This window comes from Triturus cristatus, chromosome 7, assembly GCF_964204655.1.
Source record: "Triturus cristatus chromosome 7, aTriCri1.1, whole genome shotgun sequence".
NCBI classification, from domain to species: domain Eukaryota; kingdom Metazoa; phylum Chordata; class Amphibia; order Caudata; family Salamandridae; genus Triturus; species Triturus cristatus.
In genome coordinates, this window is record NC_140590.1 from 1,017,010,535 (window position 1) to 1,017,030,664 (window position 20,130).

Here is a 20,130-nt window from a genome sequence, read left to right on the forward strand (position 1 = left end):
CCTCAGCACTGAAAATGAAGATGTTGACTATATTGGCCATGCCTCAAACTTCCCAACACACTGAGCAGGTAACGCGGATTCCATGTCGGTACAGACTCAGACACTGTGCCCAACACAAGGGAGCGTAACTGACTGTTAACCTTAACCTTTGCCAACACAGACTTACTGACTAAAGACTGTTGTACTCACCTACAGGCCCATCTTTGGGGTAATCAAGAGACACCTTTACCTCACCCCAGCCTGCACCTATATCTTTACCTGAGACACACAAGAGAGAAGGGAGGTGGTGGAAGTGGGTATAAAAGGGATTCCACATTTCATTATATCCCACAGGTGGTTTACAACCCTATAACTGAACCACTTTTTGGATTGTGTAGCAGTATGTAACGCTGTGTGATTAAAAGTACTCTCTATTTCCGAAAGGATTAGCAATGGGCTGGGCAATACTTTGTTGTGTTTGTTGGTTGATTGTTGAGTTATGAGCTCTTGCACCCCATAGTACCTCCCCGAGAAGCCAGTTAATGCTCGCCAGGGTTGGACTGGCTTTTTAGGCATTCATGGAATGCCTGATGGGGTGGTCTGACCGGTCAGTGCGTGTTAGACAGTTTTGTAGCATTTTATAGGCTTGTTTATGGCCAAGTAGGCCAGTTTTTAGTGTTGCTTTTTCTGATATTACCACAAGCATTGCCTGCAGTATACACAAATGCATGCAGTCTCCCATACCTTGCAACGTACCCCTGCAGCATGTCTTTGCAAGTTCAAAACTGGCCTAATTTGGACATGTGAACCACTTTTTCTTAGCTATGTGGATCGCTAATGGGGCCACTTCTTTAATTTTGGTGCCTGGGCCTATTTTATTGTTTTCAGTCCAACCCTGCTGCTCGCCCTTCACTAGCCTGACAGTCGAGTGCAGGAAGGGCTGCGTTTAGACCATTCACAGAGCCATAGTCGGATGAAAGCCAGGACATCAGTGGCAACCTACCATAACCACCGCAGTTGAACCCCGGTATCCCCTGTCTGCTCTGTGACTCACTGAACGGGGTATGAATCTACTCCAGATGTTGTTATTGTATTCCCCGACTTGTACTCCTGGTTTTATAAGGGGTGAATCAGTATTCCAAATTACAGCATGTAACAATAAAATCATGGACTGGATGAGATACTCACACATGGAACTGGAAAACTTGAGGTTTCTGAATCTACTTCACTTTCCAAAACTAAACAGTCGTATCTGTTGAATTTCCCAGGTCCATGCATGATATGCTACACTAGTCCTGTTATTTTCTTTGAATATTGGTACTTCTAGTCATGTTTAAGGAAAAAGCCTGGACTGGAGCAGCACACCACGCATGGACCTGGGAAACTTGGCAGCTATGCCTATGGGCAGAACCTCCTCCTGGAGTTTAAGAGACCATAGAAAAGGGACTTCTTCAGAGAGACCAGGCAGCAGTACTCTATGCCACTTCAGGATTTCACGCTGAAATCTCAGTTTGTTTCAACCTAGCTAGTGATTTTTTTTCCTTGCATTATGCTATTTTTAACTTTACTTTTCCTACTATAAATCCAGGTTCAGGAGAGTGTAAAGGAGAAGGGTAAAAAAAGATAAGCGTTTCACGCCGGAGAAAACGAGAGACAGCGGCCTCGTGAAAGTAAACGTTTTTATGACAGATGTATGAGCAACTGTGCATCAAACTGCTTCGCTTGGTCAGTTGCTTGCAAGTATTTTGCACGCACTGCCTCTTTAAGGAGCACGAGACGTCCGAGGACCGTGGCAGACACACCTGCGAGTCTTTAAAGCGGGCTGGCGGGAAGGTCCGTTGGTCTCGAGTAGCAGGACTCGCCTGCTCTCCAGGCCCCAAATCATGGAAGTGGCCAGAACCGTGCTATGCTGCGTCTCCTTGTCTGCCTATCTCTTGCTGCCCCCGGGCCTGTGCTTGCCCAGTAGCTCTCCTACGGAGCCCACCGCCCTTCACGAGCAGGGCTACAGCATCCTGCCCCCGCTCCTGCAGGTCCTCTCGGACCGGCCCGGCTGGAGGAGCAAGGCGTCCCAGCCGAGGCTGCCCCGGTCCAATGTCAGGGGCCTGCGCTACATGAAGCGGCTCTACAAGACGTCGACCACCCGCGAGGGCATCCCCCGGAAGCACACGAGCCACCAGTTCAACACCGTGCGGCTCTTCACCCCGCATGCTGAGTGCCACCCGGTCGAGGCCGGAGAAGTGCAAAGTGAGTTTTTTCAGCCGTGCTGTCTCTTACTTAGGTAATCGTTGACCTTAATGCTCCACAGTGTGAGGAAACTTTGCATACCTGCCAGATGGGCCCAAGTCAAATTTGACACACTCGGCCAGTTCTAGCTTTTTAACTAACCTCACTTTGCATGTTTGGGTTTAGAGTCTGGCACTTGTAGTTGCAAAAAATAAACTACAAGTTCCAGAACGCAAAATATGGCCTTGTTGTGCCACAAATGAAAGGTGGCCTTTTGATATAATTATTTTACAGCCCCTATTTTTTTTTTTGCTCGCTAAATGCATTCTGGGACCTGTGGTCTTAGTTTATAGTTGGACAAATTAGTGTGTATTATTTATGGTCCAAAGATTCGGGCTTTAAGACTACTGCATGCTTCGTTGTCACTAAACAGCTAGGACCGCATACTGAGCTTTCGTTCCCAAACGACTGTACTCTAGTCCTTTAGAATGCTTTGAATTTAAGTCGAAAGACTACAACTTCCAGACTGCATTTTTTAAGTGACAGGAAAGCTTACCTAGTCAGTCTTCCCAGTTCTTGTGGTGTTAAAGGGGCCTTAAGCCGTGGAATACTAGGCATGGTCTGTCCTTTTTACAGGCTTTTGTATTCTGGAAGCTGTATTTTTTTGTGTTAAGCCATTGCCCTCCCCAGAGTATACTGATGTGCATCCTGTGTGGACAAATGGTGCCCTGGTATCAGAGTACTGGACTGCTCTAACCATGGCAAGACTTTCCACAACATTAAGAGGGCTTTTTGTTTACGTCCCCCAACATTGACAATCTGTAGCTGGGTGGACCGCATTTGCCCCCTGAGTGCAGTGTGTACAAGTAGAACCTCAAAAAATGGGTGTGAAATGCCTCGCAATCATTGTGCTCAAGTTGTGACAAATTCATCTCTAGTCTTCTTTCTTGACATTCTTGCATTTCTATTGTTGCGTTCTCTTTTTTTTTTTTTTTTTTTTTTTTTTTTTAAACGGATGGCTATTGTTCCAGGTTACTTTTGAGACGACAGTTCAATAACGTCGTCAAACCATATAACCTGCAAACCTCCCCGTCACGTTATTGCCGGATTCACGATCTGTTGTGGCCCACCGTTTCACCCCTTCTGCCAGGAACAGCATGTTCTTTCTCTAATAGAATATTCCTTTGTTTGGTACCTGCTCGGGGTTTGTGATCTCTTGTGACATCATTAACTGAATGGGCTGTTTAAAAAAAAAAAAAAAAGAGCACGTTATGGCTGGACTGGTCGTCCAGTCACGTTGGCATTTCCGCTGTGTTGTGCAGGTGGGGATCTTCTTCCAGGGTCAGGTGGGATAGTAATTCATCCTTAAAACCCTGCAGGGTCAGGCTAGCCGCAGCCCTTTGGCGCGTCCTGCCATTGCTTGGTCTCTTGTCACGGTGGAAGTAGCTCTTTCCCCAGTAGCTTCTTCTCAGCTGTAAAAAAAAGCCTGCCACGTGCTGCTACTCCGTATGTGTATGCTAGGTTCATGCCAAGCTGACCTGCGCAATAGCAGGAGGCTGACAATGAGGCCTGCTACTCCGCCTCAGAGGAGTACGCACAAGTACCACTGGACAAGAAGGAAACTCGGACTTTCTCTGTAGTAGAACCCCAGCCAGCGGACACTGCAGCCAGCCTCGGCTGAATAGCCACTCGAGTTCCAAGGCTCTGCAGCGCCGTCTCGCAGCCTCTGGGAAGTGTCGCAGGCAACGCCTCTGTGATCCCAAGGGCTAGGGGAGGAATTGAAGGGCGCGTGCTTTGAGGTGCTGTGTGTTGGCAAGGGTGGTTGTGCTGAAATATAGTTTTAACATAGGCGCTGGATGTAGGGGTGTGAGGTGAGGGTGCTGCAGCACCCGCAAAAAAACCATGGTGGCGTAGCGAAGGAGAATGAGCATTAAAGGTGACTTTAAATTTCGTTTCTTTCCTGGGGTCCAATGTCAGGCTAGTCTTACACATTTTTGCGGATTCTTTTTTTCATGGAGATTGGTGTTTAATTTTTTCTTTTTGGGACTGCAAAGTGAGAGGATTTTGTAAAGTGAACTGTGACAATCTTGCTGGTGTAAAAAAGACTGCAGGATGTTGCTTTTCTAACAAACAAATGTAAATGCCTATAAACGAACTGTACAAATATTTCAAAACAAGGTGCTGGGAAAGGTTTTTTGTAATTCTGAAGTGTGATGGAAACGTGTCTTGTGATGGGATCAAAAGAAATGGATGACCGTGCACTACCACAACATGATTTAACAATATATTTGTTACTGTGCTCTCCAAAATGCACCCTTACTACTCTTGCTGAACGGACAAGGCTCATTTGCGACACTTGCTCCTTGTGAGGCTTGGATTTTTCAGAATCCCTATGAGTTCAATGATGTAACATTGATGGCAACACCTCCAGCCTGAATCTGAAAATTGTTCCAGCACAACTGAGTAACTACACTGGCCATATCCAATGCAGCACTCTGTAGAACCAATAGCCTCAGCAAAATCGCAGTGACATGCCCGGGCCGTGTGCGCTTTCTAAAAGGCCTCAGCAAAAAGTAAATCTCATTGTTATACTTAGCTCCATTCATACATTCAATGTAGAAGTTTGCCCTAGTGCTATTTAGCCAAAACTTGAAGAGGAAAAAAAAATAACTATGGGACCCGTTGAACACCTCTCTGGTAGGTTTCTGCTCTAACCAGAAGCAACAAATACCCTAGTTACCTTCAGGGATGATTGGTGGAGACGACCGCGGGTGATGTCTGATCAGTATTCTGTTATTTGAGGCCTTTGGGTATCAATGTCTTTAATATACACTTTCTTAGGATTTGTTTGTGTTTTTGAATGCGGTCTTAATTTTCAGTTTCACTGCCATGTCAACGTTTGTGCTTTGGTATTCTGCTATGATTTTTTTTTCTCTCTGCATTGTCTCCCTTCTTGGGAATACTGTGGTCCACCATCTGCCAAATATATAAAATTATTGCAGACTACCTAAAGATACATAGTCTCAGCAAGTGAAGAATGTCTTTACTTTTAGAAGTCGTTGAGGAGAGAACATTGCCCCTCCTCTCGTATCCAGTTTGCATAGATTCCCTTTCAGAGGAAAATTCGACTTGAGGCGCTCTGCATTGAGCCATCGATGGTGGAATGTTCTATGGTGGGCCCCTCTACTTCTCCATGTGGCTGGCTACAGACCGCTTTAGCTGTTGGTGCAAGCATTAATGAGCATGTACTGGATTGTCGCATTTAAGGAAACGAGGGCCACACTACTCGCATGGAACCAGGGTATCTATTATTTAACAAGGAACAGTGGTTCCTGTGGACAATTTATATAAGATATATTAGAACATTGGAAAGTTGTGAGCTCCATTTAAGACAATGGAGTGTTCCCTGCTTCTACGGGCCGGTAAAGGCCCGCAGAGCAACATTCCAAAGTTTTACAAAGGCTTCTCGGAGCTCGAGAGGATTTAAATCCCCTCTAGCTTCGAGAAGCCTTCATTTTATTTGTTAGAACATTCTGCCCTCTAGTGTCAGAATGTTCTAATGGCCTTATAGCCCTTCATAGCAGGGCTATACCAGCTATTAAAGTCCCGCTCCCTTGTTAAAGTCCCTCGCCTTCGGCGCGGGTCTTTAACGCAGGAGCAGGTCTTTAATAGACGGTATAGCACAGTACAGCGGGCTATAAGGCTATAGTAATCTATGGTACAATGGCAATAAACATGGGGGGGGGGGGAAGATGGGAGAGAGGGACACAACCATATACAAAAAGACAATGCTGAATGTGAATTTATACAAATAAGCTTTCAAACTGATTAAAGCAAGTGCATGGTGGCCCAAGTGAACATAGAGCCTACAAAACAATGGTGCAGTGCTCTGCATTGAGCCATCGATGGTGGAGCATTCCATGGAGGGCCCCTCTCCTTCTCCATATGGCTGGCTACAGACTGCTTTAGCTGTTGGGTGCAAGCATTAATGAGCTTTGTACTGGACTGTGGCAGATTTTGGATGGATACATTGTCCTATTGACTTATTACGTCATTGGTGAAAATGACAATTTCACATGCGTGGAGTAATGGTGTCTGTCAAGTCAGACATGTTGGTTTTTCCAGTGCTTGACTGTCATTTGGCAGCACTAATGAGATCCATTCTACTGCACATCACAGATGTGTACATTGTCATTGAAATCCTTGTCGTAGGTGAAGCGGCGACATTTTCTTGCTTTACAATTTCTTTTGCCTTGACTAATGGCACCAACATATGCCTACTTATTTACAGGGCCTGGACAGACTTGGCCCGGGCACCAGAATGAATGTGGCCCCCCATTAGTGAATAGATGGTTACAAAAAAAGGGACAATTTTTACACAATTGAGCAGTTTTGAACTTGTAAAGACATGCTGTATGGGAGAATGGGCTGGCTGCAAGCCGAAAAAACAGCACCCACACTGACCTGTCAGAGTAGCCCTTCAGGCACTGTCTGTTTACCCAATGGGCCAGTCCATCCCAGCTTATGTACTACGGCATGCTTGACACTATGGCTTTGCTAATGCTTGTTACGTAATTGATGTTGTTGGCAGTGCTTCTGCGCACAGGTGAAGTAGCTAGTACAGAAGCATAGGTATGCGATGCCTGTCTAATAATTCTATGTTAAAGCTTTGGCAGCAAGTGAGCCAGTGCAACAGATGGATTGTTTGACATCCAGTTGACCGTGAGGGGTGGGAAGTTAAGAACCTTGTGCAGACCAACCAATGTAGTTGAACAGCAGCCTTCATTTTCCGACTTGTGGTTGAGGGAAGAGACTGGGTCAAGTCGGGCAGCAGTTGTACAATGGGACAAGTATATTCATAGCATTAAACATCTATTTTGTTCTCAGTCACAGTTGAGGCTTAATGACTTAAATAAATGCTTAAGGAGGGAGGGGAGAACTACAGAGTTTTGTCTTAACTTTTTTCTTCCAAAAGTCCCTGCCTCAGGGTCCTCACCGAGGAGAATGTGCATGTGCCAGGTCTCTGCACGTCACTAGAACACTTCTGGGTCACTGTGACCTGATGGCCGCCAACTCCTATGGCAGTTGGGTCGGTCACTCATGAATACCAGTTTTCAAAGCTCTGTTTGCCCTAGGTTTTAACTGCAGATCAAGCGAGTTGAAGAGCAGCATGCCTTCATAGTGCACAATTATCTTATCCACTCAGATTGGGATGTATATCCTCTAGGTACGAGTTTGCTTTATCTAATCCACACTTGATTAAGAGGCAAGGGTTTTATTTAACATATTGGTGATTTGAACATGAGTCCTAATTTGCTATTGTGCTGTGGGCATGTTTTGTATAGTTCTCAATTTTTTTTTTTTTTAATTTTTCCTTTCCTCAGGAGACTTTCAATCCCTTGATCTGTTCTTCAACATGGATCGTGTTACTGTTCTGGAGGAGTTACTAAAGTCAGTCTTTCTCTACTCTGTTGGCCGATCTGCTTCTTATAACATCACCTGCATATACCATCTGGCAGTCCATGACCACACAACTCCACATCAGGTGTGCTCACGTGCCATGCACACCTTTGTTTTTGATCTCGGAAGAAGGCAACGGTGGGTTGAAATTGACGTCACCAATTTCCTACAGCCACTCATGTCCTTAAATAAGAGACGGGTCCACATGGCTGTGAATTTCACTTGCCTACGGGACAACCAGCACTACGGGCAAGATGAGCTGCTTCAGATGGCCTCTGTGCCTCCATCCCTCCTTCTGTACCTCAACGACACCAGCGAGCAAGCCTACAACAGGTGGAGCTCATTCCGACCCACAAAGAAACCTTCACTATGGTATAGTCAGGGCGGCCATCTTACTAATCTTATTGAGGGCTTGGGTCCTGGTTCACAAGATCAAGTGGCTTCTCGCCAGCGAAGGGGTCCCCAGAACGAAGACCTTCAAGAAAGCACACCTGCCTTTAACTTGACCGCCTACATTCAACGGATTCTGTTGATTCAAAATGATGATGAGTGTGAACTTCATAACTTCAGGTTAAGTTTCAGACAGTTAAGCTGGGACAAATGGATAATTGCACCTCACAGATACAATCCTCGTTATTGCAAAGGTGAATGTCCTAGGTTGCTCGGACACCGTTACGGGTCTCCTGTGCATACCATAGTGCAAAATATCCTCTACGAAAAAGTGGATTCTTCGGTTCCTAGGCCTTCATGTGTTCCCTCTGAATACAGCCCAATGAGTGTTTTAACAATCGAGCCGGACCGATCCATTGTCTACAAAGAATACGAAGACATGATTGCCACAAAGTGCACATGCCGATAAGCTTCAGTACTGTAAAGAGGTCTTATTACTTGAGGTAACTATTGCTGCTCAAGATCTAACACTCTTAGTACCTTTTCAGAAATTATTACATACTTATCATAAAGTTTAACACCAGACACCTAAATTTCAGCCTGGTGTTGGTAGTGGCACTACCAGATAATAGCATCACCTGTTTTGATGGGGTACTGCAAATATGAGCTGACCCCACCTCATTGGTGGTGCTACCCATGCCACCAATTCTGACAACTGTTACTGCCAGTAGTAGTATTTCCTCCTTGGTTGTTGCTGGATGGGGTGGAGTTCACCATGTTGGTGGAGGGATATACAGTCTTTGGCAGTACTGCTTGATGAGCGCTGTTGGTTTAAGCAGCATTACCAATGGTGATCGTCCATCTGTGTGCTGGCAAGATTTAGATGCTGCTATTGCCTTGTCTGTTGGTCTTTTACAGACAGCACTGTAGTACCACCCTGCAAACCTATCTACCTATTAAACAGACAGCAAGCACAATTGTACTATCAACATTAAAAATGGACTGATGGGGTACCTGCCTTCTCAGTTTAAGTTTATTTTCCATGACACACATTGCACTCATTTATTTACCAAGTACGTGCTTTTCGGGGATGTACTCCATCTCACAGCTCTTATTTAGACCTGAGCATGCAATAGAGAGCCTGAGTAAGAACATCTCGTGTAATCCAGAAACTTATTTGAGATGTAATTCTGTCTGTTATTTGTTCTGAACTATATTCTGCCTTCTGTTTCTACTTTAATTCTGCCTGTTTTTTGTACTGTTGTACGACTTGTTCTAGGCTAATTTGGGTTATCTATATAAATGTATTTTTTCTCAATGTAAACGACATTTTAAGTTGGCAGAGTGGACTTTTTTTATATCCACACGATTCTGGGCACACAAAAGGAGGTTTTAGATTTGTTTCATGTTTAGATCATCTCTGAAGTTTTAGATGTGATTTTAGAGACCAAACACAGATGGTTGTCCAATGGACAACTTTCCTCCTTGTATAGTGATGTTCAGTTTCCAGGTTGTCCGGGTTTAGGGACAACCTCCATTGTCCAACTCTAAACGTGTTCTTTTACATGAATTTAAGACTTCAAAAGGATACTTAAGGTATTTGAACTAAGTCACAATGAAGTGAGTTTATATTTGCTTTTTCTTTTCAATATTTGTAAAAACAAACACTTTTGCTGTTATCCCTGTTGGGCAAAAACACGTTGGTCCTTAATTTAAAGAAATTGTTTTGAAGCAAAAGTGGGAAATTTAATTTGTGGTTTAAAACGCACATTGACCAAAATCGATGTATTTCTTAATTTCTTGCAGCTTGTTTTTCTTTTGAAAAATGCTATTTGCACTTGTGGTCCTACAGGGTTTATAGAAGAACAGATGAAATAGCACTCAAAATAAAAATGGGTCAAACCATGTAATTTGTTTCTTATTTTTCATCACATTGTTCGATGCGGATGTATGTGCCAGAAACATGTGGCGCGTTCACTTTCAAAGTGTTAATTGATTACTGGGGATATGGTGCAAGGCCATACTGTTGCAGGGATTCTGCTAAAGAGCAGAATTATGCTTGCGACCGTTTAACATCAGCAGGTAGAGATGGTCACCATACCACCTTGGTGCACATGAGCCTGAGTCGACTAGCTATAGTGCCTCACTTGCACTCCTAACCTTACCAGAGAAACCAGTGAATTGGCACCCCAGAACACAAAACTCTCGCCCCTCTGATTGTGGTAACAGGACACCCCCTTTCGCTCTCACTCTTACTCATCCACAATACAATCAACCAGACGCAAATGAAGTTCTGAATATTTATTCTAAAATGCTGTATTCGTGCCACAATGAGAAAACAAATGCATATCAAAAATACTGCTTGCATTGCTATTGAACCATATACTATAAAATGTCCTCATGGTATAAGCCTGATTTTAACCTAAATATCCCCACCCTCTTACTGAAGCTAAATTCTCTGGGATTAGTAGCGTACACCATACCTTAGCATACACAGAGGGGCGCCCTAAATCTCAACTTCCACAATGCTTGTGTCTCAGAACTCTGGCTCCATGTGTTTTCTTACTTTCTTGTACTTGGGTATATGACAGGGCCTATGTGCTCCTAAACAGCAGCTGTGCTCTTGTGTTATGTCTAGGTTCCAGTGCCTCAACAGAGAATAACAAGGGACATTGTTTGACCTTGTCTGTGGTGCTCAGACTAAATCCCAGAAAAAAACAGAATATGCAAACTTATGCACGATCCGTGTGATAATACTGTGTGGCACAAAGCAAATATGTTATATATTCACGTGCACAAATGAGATATGGCCTACAAAATGTACAAGTAGGCTAACCTAGGGAGAACTACAATGGGCCATGCAGGAAACACATGACCATACAATAACAGAAAATGTTTGAGGATGGCGAATGTAAAGGACAGTGTCTAAGAAATGAGGGAAACCACTGTAAATTGTTTTGAAAGTTTGGACAGACCTAATAGAGACGTCCTATTAAGATGTTGGTTTTATATTTAGTTATATAGATGCAGGCAAGCTTAAAATGGCTTTAAGGAGCTCAAGATGGTGGCGATCACCACCAAATTTAAACTCTCTTCCTTCCCTATGGCAATGCTAGCTGTCACTGATGTTTACCCTTTGGTTAACACTTATATCAGTTAGTGACAGCACTCCTTTCCCTTTTAAATTCACTTCTGGTTGGTATTGCCCAGCCTCTGAATTAAGGCATGCAAGATCCTTATCCAGGGTAGTCTTTTAAAAAAAATAAAAAATAAAAAAATCCGTGTAATCGTTCCTCCTTACCATAACTTGTTATGTTGGAGGCTTTCTCATTCCACAAGTGCACAAACTGATCTTTTTAGAGACTGAACAGCTTCGTTGTAGAAAAGCTGCGGTTTGCAGAGCTGCAGGGATGGAAATGCTGGATTGGAGCGAATGCTGCAGAGCGGGATTACCAAAGCTGGTAATGCAGAGCAGTGAGTCACTCGCTCGATGTTGGCTCTCAGGTCCCGGGGTCTGAAGTCTGGTTGGTAGTGAGGAGGAGATATTGGTCTTGATTTGCTGACGTATCTGGTTTGACGTTGCCGTCTGTATGCTATAAAAAGGAGGTTTGGAGGCAGTTTAAGTAATCGGGGTTAAGCCAGTCTTTCTTTGATGTAGAAAGAATTTATCTCAAGGTCCAGAACAACTTTTTTAAGTGGCTTGAGGAGGTTAAATGTATTACACAGGGATATACAATGGTCCGCTTGAAGATCACAGGTGAATTCAACACAATGCAAGTTGATCGGGTTAATCGTGCTTCCTACGTTTGTTGCCAAGGTTATGTAGGTTGCATTGGCTTCAGTGATGGGTTTTTGCCTTGTACAGCAGTGTTTTAAGGGCTTCGGGGCCTTCTTGGAGATATGACTCACCTTAAACACTTTTCTCTTATTTTTGGATGTCGTTTTTTCCTGTAACTCTTGGGTGGATCGGAGTGCCTTGATTTTGTAGAGTAGGACTGAGCTCTGATTATCTGGCCAATATAAATAGATATGGAATTCGCTCTGCTGCTGAGGAAGGATCCGCCTCAATCCCTCAACCCAAGTCATGTATCCTCTGCTACACACCAATAATTTCTCTTTGGTTATAACCGAAGTAGTATCTGTTTTTGCTGTAATGAATCATGCTGCGCCATATTGAAGGGTTTTTAATTTTTTTTTAAAGGGACTCCATTCATTACAAATTATGCAGCACCGAAAATACCCAATTATCCAACTAACCTGCATTAAAAAAAAAAAATAAATAAATAAATAATTGCCTTGTGTGAATACTACTGAAACCTCAAATCCATTATCCTTCGGCAACCTAACCAACTCAAGTTACTTCTGTGAGCCTTGGCTAGAATCTACATACTTGTTCAAAGTTGTGCATGAATACAGACTTCAGTGCTCATACGTTCTAATCTTTTTTGGTGGCATTCTTTGACAGCCTTTGTATCACACTCGATGTATCCACAAATTGTGACGCTGCTTACCTGACAGACTGACATTATAGAATGAGGATTGGTTTCGCGTTAAACCATAAACTGCAACGTCTTACATAGTAGATGAATGAAGACTAGATGTTCATCAGTTTCAGCTCTATTATAAATTCAGGATTTGTCTTTAGCTGGGAGACCTTTCCCGTTACACCCTCTTGTGTAGGCACCGTTGCACAAAATGCATCCATAGGAACACAAGTCTGCATATACAACCAATTGGAAAATAATTCAAACCTGGTGTGATTTTAGAAGATAAGCTTTAAGTCACAAAACTGTACATTTGCTTGTGAAGAATTACATCTGCATTTGTCATAGGTCCACTGGCATTTGTAAATTCCCAGCACATCCAAGTAGTACATTGGAAAGGTGTGGCTTGCATAGTTTTTCTTGGCTAGATCCTGTCTCTACCAGTTAAGGCGTTACTAAAGGGAAGTAATTTTTTCTTTTTGATCAATCCTTGCCGAATCTTAGTTTATCTACAGCTCTGATGTGCTTAGGCTATAGTCTATTTTTATATGTTAGAACTTTTTATGTGGCATTTTTTTTCTTTAGGTCCCCAATCTTAATATGTAGGAAAGTGCCCATTTTTGCATGGGTACCCTACCCCCCCCCCCCCAGTTTTGCCTGGTTTCTGATGCACTTTGACATAATGCACTGGGTCCCTGCTAGTCTGGTTCCCAGTGCCTGTTCTTCCCCTAAACTGTACCTTTGTTCCCACAATTGGCACACATACAAGTCCGTTGTTCCAGGTACTACTGGTACCAAGGGCCTAGTGAGCAGAAAGGGTCTCTAAGGGCTGCAGCGTGTATTATGCCACCCTCTGAGACCCCTCACCATTCCAGACTGTTTTGGTGCAGCTAAAACTAGAGTTGGCATGACACACAGCGCTGTGAGCCAGGTCTACAAACCACTGCCTGTGGTATACACAAGTATCCCCTGTAGCAGGCCTCCCAGCCCTAAGGGTGCACTATACCACAGGTGAAGGCTTAGCTACATCAGCAGTATGCCCCTACAGTGTCTGAGTCCATTCTCAGACATTGTAAGTGCATTGAAGCCATATTGAGTACAAGGGCTGGGAGTTTGTCATTACGAACTACACGGCTCCATGATGGCTTTACTGAATGCTGGGAAGTTTGATATCCAACTTCTCAGCATAATAAACACCCACTGATGCCAGTTTGGATTTGTTGTCAAAGGAATTCAGAGGGCATCTTGGGGATGCCCCCTGAAAAACGGCCAACTCTGTGCAGCTAACTGGTCTGCACCATCCTGCCGCATTCAGGCAGGTTTCTGACCCCCTGAGGTGGGAGCATTGTGCTGTCCTTGGTTAGAAACAAAGCCTGCTCTGGGTGGAGGTGCGTCTCACCTACCCCAAAGCAGGAACTGCATTCAGGGCAGTGAACCTCAACTGCTTTCTTGCCTTTGATACACTAGCCAGGGCCTCTCCAGCTAGTGGAGATGCCAGTCTCCCTGATCAGGCCCCACTTTTGGCAGCAAGGTCGGTGGGAAAATTAGTAATCTGGAGATGTCCCCTCTCTGCCAGGACCAGTACCTGTAATGGCCTAAATAGAGTATTTAGGGAGCACCCCTGAACTTTGATTTTCAGATACCTGATGACCTATAGAACTGAAGAGCCATGCAGCAGTGAAAACTCCAGACGACAGCTGACTTGTCCCCAGCCCTACCGGCCTGCAGCCCTCTAAGAAACCTGCTCTGATGAGCGATTCGTCCTGCAGGTCCAGCGACCTTCACAACCCTGGGTGGACTGCCTGCCTTACCTAAAGACCAAGAACTTGTGAGGACAGCGGTCCTGTCCACAAAGAAACTAACACAGAGGGCTCCCTTGCCTTCTAGATCCGCAAGTCCTGCGCACTATACAACAGAGACCTACAGCCAAAGTCCGAGTGGTTTACCGATCTTGTGAAGTCTCCCCAATGATCCTGACACCAACCATCAGTGCCTGACCTCTTGTGGACTCCACAAAGATTCCTGCAGCCTCTACACAAAGGGTCCCCCGACCGCAACCAGCTCTAGTGAAGATTTTCTGACCTCTAAAAACACCCCTCCATCCTCAGCCCTTGACCTTGGAGAGTCCGGCCAAAGGTGTCCCGGTCTCCACCAACATCCTAACTAACATGCCAGTCGTTGGTCACCTTGGTCCAGCCTCCTGGTCTGAGCCTACAGCCTCTTTGTGAAACAGTTTCTTCATCCGCTTGCATTGGGTGCACGCCGCGGTCTTTGCACCGTGCACCCAGCTGTCCCTGTGCTGCTGGTGGTATGACTGGTGCGGTCTTGTGCCCCCCACGACTGCTTAAACCCCTGGAGTCTCTGCTCTCAAACCATGGATACTTACTTGCAAACTGTGCATCTCTCAACCACCTCCAGTCTCCATTTACCAGCATTGGGCTCTGGGCACCACTTTGATCTCTGCACCCAGCTGCCCCAGGTACTGCTGGTGCCGATTTGGTGCCCACTTGAACCTTGCCCTGTGTTGTCCAAACCCCTGAAGACCGGGGTTTTAAGTTGTGTACTTGCCTGTTAATGTGAATAACTCTGTGAAGTTGGCCTGATATATGCTGTCCACTAGTTATAGTGGGCACCTTGTATCAGTCCAAACAACCCCTTATGGTGATAGGTTAAAGACGACATTTATTGAAAGCCATCCTAGTGGTAGGTATGGAGAGCAGCCTTCAGGCTAAGTCTTGAAGGAATGTAAAGCAGCTTGTTTTACCATTCTATAATCTCTTGAATGATCAAATGAAAGGACAACCACACCAGGTATATATTTAAAATATATGTATTTAAGATAAAACACACCCCTCTAGTCTCTTTATGAGACTGGAGTTCAAAGTACTTAATTTATAAGTTGGCAATCCGTAATAGCACAAATACACGTTTGGGCCCTAGGGGCGTACCAAACCATATACCAATAAAGTGGTATAAGAACCATGACTGAACTAGACACAAGGCCTAGATCCTGTAGAATCGCTGGGACCCCAATGAATCACCCAAGTTTGTGACACAGGGGGCCCACGGGGGCCGTGTGCAGTGTAAACACAGCTGCGGGTTCCTGTTGGCTTCTAAGGGCAATGTCGCGGTTGGAAATTTAAAGATTAGGGACACTTAAAAATGAGTCAGGACCAAACCCTTTTGGACTTAGGAACTTCTAGGGATAGCACCCACGGGAGCACTGGAGTACTCGTGTTACCTCACCCAGGTAAGCCGGGTGCATAGGTGTCTTTTGGTGTCAGGTCGTCTATTTCAATGGAAGCTGGCGAAGAAGTGCTGCTGCCGTGAAGAGAAGTGTCCAAAGCGATCCAAGCCTGGATCTAGGATGGAAGGAACCTGAAAGTAGAGGGGACCGAGTCTAGGTGACTTGCCAGTGACCAAGGGCACGCTTGACCAATGCCCACAGATGTCTGATGCTTCAGGTGAGTTGACGGTTGTCTTGACTCTTCAGCCACGAGGTCCAGGTGGCGCCGATGGCAACCAGCAGCTGGATTTGAGCTGTACCACAGTCTGTCGAGTACTGCGGTGTTGGCGACCAGACTGGACCCAACAAGCCTTGGCAACGGCAAGTCACTTGGAATCAGAGAGAGGCTGGCGGTGCAGACCAGCAATGTCTGGGGGACTCACCCAGCAAGGGTAAGTCGGGGCACGTCTGGAGCAACCAGGAAAGCTCAATCAGAAGAGGAGTTGCCTTCGTGGGGACCTACTAGCCAACAGGCTAGCGATAGCGAAGGAGCCTCGAGCAGTCTCACTGGAAACTGGCCCACAGGTCACTCGTGAAGTGGAGGCCAGCAATCTTCGGTGCAGGAGGTGCTCAAGGCTGGGGCTACTCGGAGACCAAAGCACAACTACGAGGAAGACCAGGAAGGTGAGGATGCTGCAAAAGATCACGGTGTCCTGGGGTCACGGTTCCACGTCACCCACAATAGCCATGGGCCTCAGCTTTGCTGTGGACTCAGGGTAGCTTCTGGGAAGTCTGGAAATCCACCTCTGTTGGTGCAAAGACTTCGGCATCCGACAGGAGCTTCAGCGATGCAGACCGGTCAGTTGCTGCTTTAGTGCCTGCCAAGCAGGGGAGTCACTCCTTGACCCCAAGGGAGATTTCTTCAGTCTTCTAAGCAAAGTAGAACATCCAGGATATATTGTAGAGTTTCGTCCAGGGTAATATAAATTCACAAGGACTGGTATCCCATACTTGTACAAAGTTTGGGGGCTGGACATACTCTAGGGACCCACCTATGGGAGGGTTTGGAAAGAGGGGTGGCTACACCCATTTCCTTTGTCCAGTGTCACGCCAGAGCAGGGGCAGGTAGCCCCTGCAACCGGTTTGAACTTGACTATGCACAGGGACACCTAGTGTGCCCCCAGTGCAGGACTTCAAAGCACCAGAGAGTGCTCCCGCCCAGCCCCAATACACATCTGACCTGTCTGGGGGAGGTGGTTACACCTCCCTGGGACAGGAAACCTATTGTCCGTGCCTCCCCTGCCGGAGTTTCGGTTAGCAGCAGGAGGCCAGCCCCGTGTCTGTGGCAGAGGCATCCATTTTGTAATGCCAGGGCTGTAGAAGGTCCTACCGGGTTAGACCAGTGTGAACATGCCTCTCCCTCTAGAAGGGTGGAATGCTACCCCCGCCACCAGAACTGGCGGGGGGGGGGGTGTAGTATTCCAAAGCGTTGACACCAAACACAACATGTTTGCGTGCAGCCATCCCAAAGTTAGCACTTACAGTGAGGTTATAATGCACTTAAGAGTATATGGTCAGGCTGCACCACAAACCGCATCAGAGGAGGTACTCTGAATGCTGCAGAGGGGCGCTGCTCATGCAGGGGCGCCCTCTCACATAAAAACCAAGCACTCTGCCTTCAGGATTGTTAAGGCCTGCCATAGGAGTGACTTATAGGGTTTATGTGTGTGCAATGGTAGTGATATAGGTAGCCTATACCACAGTAAGGGGTGCAAGCACACCCTTACCCAGGTTGCAGTAGCAGACCTGTGGTGGCATTTTGGAGGGCTTCCCAGGGGTGGCATAATATATTCTGCAGCCCCTGGTAGGCCTCTGGGGTACCTATGCTCTAGATACATAGTATACCATATACTAGGGGCTTATAAGGTACCAGAATCCAATTAGAAATGTACCTAATGTACATGGAAACCATTTTAGAGAGGAAGCAGCTAGGCTGAGGTCCTCCTTAGCAGGGCCACAGCCAGACTAAGGTTGAAAAACAGTGAAACACCTGCAAAAAGGGGGGTACACATGTGAAGCAGATCCTACACTCCTACAAACTCCACCTCCTCTTTACTCATCCCAAACCCCCTCCTACTGTTATGAACTCCAAAATAGAAATTCTAGAACCTTCCCTCTTCTATTCCTTTTCAATACAAATAACAGACTAAAATGTACACCACTCTAATTAAATTAATATTCCCTATATATAATCCCCTACTAAGCTTGTTTGGTTTCTGAAGTAACGTGCTACTTGCCGAAAAGCGCTTCAACACCTCAGGGGGTAGCAAGTGCTATATAAATGCAAACCCTTTCCTCTTCTTTCCCGCCACTATCATTCTAAATGAAAATAACAGACTAACATATCCACAGCTCAAACCACTTCCATATTTGATTACACAAATTCACCGCTAATCCTTTATGGGTTCCAGAGTAGTGTGGTACTTGCTGAAAAATCGCTTTGATGCCTCGTCCGGGGTAGTAAGCGCTATATAAATGCAATTACAATACAGTACCCTGCACCTATGCCAAGTGTACTGCCACCGGTGGACAAGGTCTAGGTGTAGGATTCAATGTGAAGCATATTTTGCACTTATTTTTGCCTTTATTTTCTCCATTGAGAAAATATCTTCCCTGTGGGGGAATAAACACTCCTCGTTCATCCCTATGAAAAATTGGGTTGTTAGTTCCCCTCCTGGAAACACACTTTCTCCTTTTTTTTTGGGTAAAAGTAATTTTCCAAGTCTGAACTAGTCAAGGTACTTTTCCACAAGATTTTCTCAATGTTTGTTGGGTGAGTTATAAATGTATTGTATAAAATCTCTTTAATAGTTTATTTTCACTAGAAGGTACATTACATTTAGTAAAATCTGCAGCCTGCTAAACAGGATTGCCAAATTCAGTGTTTTACTCGCCTAAATAGAACTGTGGTCAACACATTGTGCCCTAAATAAGTACTCCCACTACTAAAGTTAAGAGTTCTCAGTTCAACCCAATACCAATAGTGCCTATTCCAAATGAAATGAATTTAGGCAACCAATGAGTACCAAAAAATCTGATGGTCCTTGGGAGGGGTGGGGGGCCTCCTGTATAATGATGGGTGAGCATGGATGGAACCTGCAGTTTCGGTCCCAAGCAAAGCTGTTGGCATCAAAATGGTTTTGTGCTCAACCATAAGTGCTCAATGTATTTATACATGTCTGTAGGGATGGAAAAGTCCTCTGCATGGTTTAAGAGGTGTACCCATGCCCTGAGTGCCCAGTGGTACTGTTGTCTGGATCCCTAACACAGATAATGCTTATTCCATGACATAGGCCTGTCTCATGGATAGCAGCTTTTTTTGGATTATCTGCCTTCACCAAATGTTACGCAGCACAAGCACAGTAGTAGCGTACCATGCAGGGATCAGTAGTAGTGAAAAGATACTTTTTACCCGGTCACTAGAATGAGGCTTACTCACCTTTTTAAAAGTTCCACTGCTGTGTGCCTAATTCTAACTTGGTGTGCATGAGGTAGATGTGGAGTGCTGGTAAGCCCTTGAGGAGTGACACTGAGCTGGATGTGTCCGGGAAGGCTACAGTACAGGTTTAGAGCAAGACTGTGCAGTATGTGTGGTTCGTGCATGAATGCCAGCAGGGAATACATTACAAAAGATGTAGTGCAGTGCATGCACAATGTAAGAAGTTTATTTTTATAGAATTTTTCCAAAATACAAGAAACCAAGAAAGCATGGGACTTGCATATTGATGTTCCTGGGCAGAATGAAATGGAAGTATCAAGCAGTGGTCAACAATCTCTCACATACTTTCTGAACTGAAATCTGATAAGCCTTTAATATCCAACTGTCTCTTGTATCAACCATCCATCCTGTATGGGCACGAGGGTGCCAGGCATTCTTCAGGAGAGAGAGACACAAAGTGAATATAGAAAAAAGCGAGGGGGGGATTAAAGAGGAGAGGAATGAGAGGACTCCACTCTGGACCTAATGAGGCAGTTCTAACCAGTCGTAGCGGCGATCGCATCGCTCCTGCAAATGGTTGACATAATTCACAGTGCCAGTGCCTCCACTGATGTGGTTTCCCTTTTGTTCAAGGTGGTGAGAAGCCAGATAACTTTGCAGTGGTTCCCATATGTTCTTTGGTCGTGACTGCGCATAGGTTCCCAGTAGTTGGACAGCTGGTTGTGACCGAATGCTGCGTCCCTAAGCCACTCATTCAATCTGACTGCGCCTGCAGCCCCAGCAGATTGCCACCCTCCGCTTTGCCAGCAATAGTAGCATAGTCATCAGTTGCTTGTGCTCTGCAGACACACTGCGCACATACCCCAGGA

The 20,130-nt window shown here is 45.3% G+C and overlaps 1 protein-coding gene across 1 annotated transcript; it reads left to right on the forward strand.

Annotated features, from left to right (window-relative positions):
- Positions 1–1,777: 1,777 nt before the first annotated feature.
- GDF9 (growth differentiation factor 9) lies at positions 1,778–9,957 on the forward strand. The gene is made up of 2 exons (XM_085618063.1): positions 1,778–2,223; positions 7,587–9,957. Exons 1-2 carry the CDS (start codon positions 1,863–1,865, stop codon positions 8,519–8,521), a joined length of 1,296 nt encoding a protein of 431 aa, XP_085474189.1. The 5' UTR covers positions 1,778–1,862; the 3' UTR covers positions 8,522–9,957.
- The last annotated feature ends 10,173 nt before the right edge of the window (positions 9,958–20,130 follow it).

Bases quoted from the DNA above. Each gene is read 5' to 3' on its own strand.
- GDF9 (XM_085618063.1), top strand. From the start codon at position 1,863: ATGGAAGTGGCCAGAACCGTGCTATGCTGCGTCTCCTTGTCTGCCTAT. The intron at 2,224-7,586 runs GTGAGTTTTTTC...TCCTTTCCTCAG, and splicing joins CGAGGCCGGAGAAGTGCAAA to GAGACTTTCAATCCCTTGAT.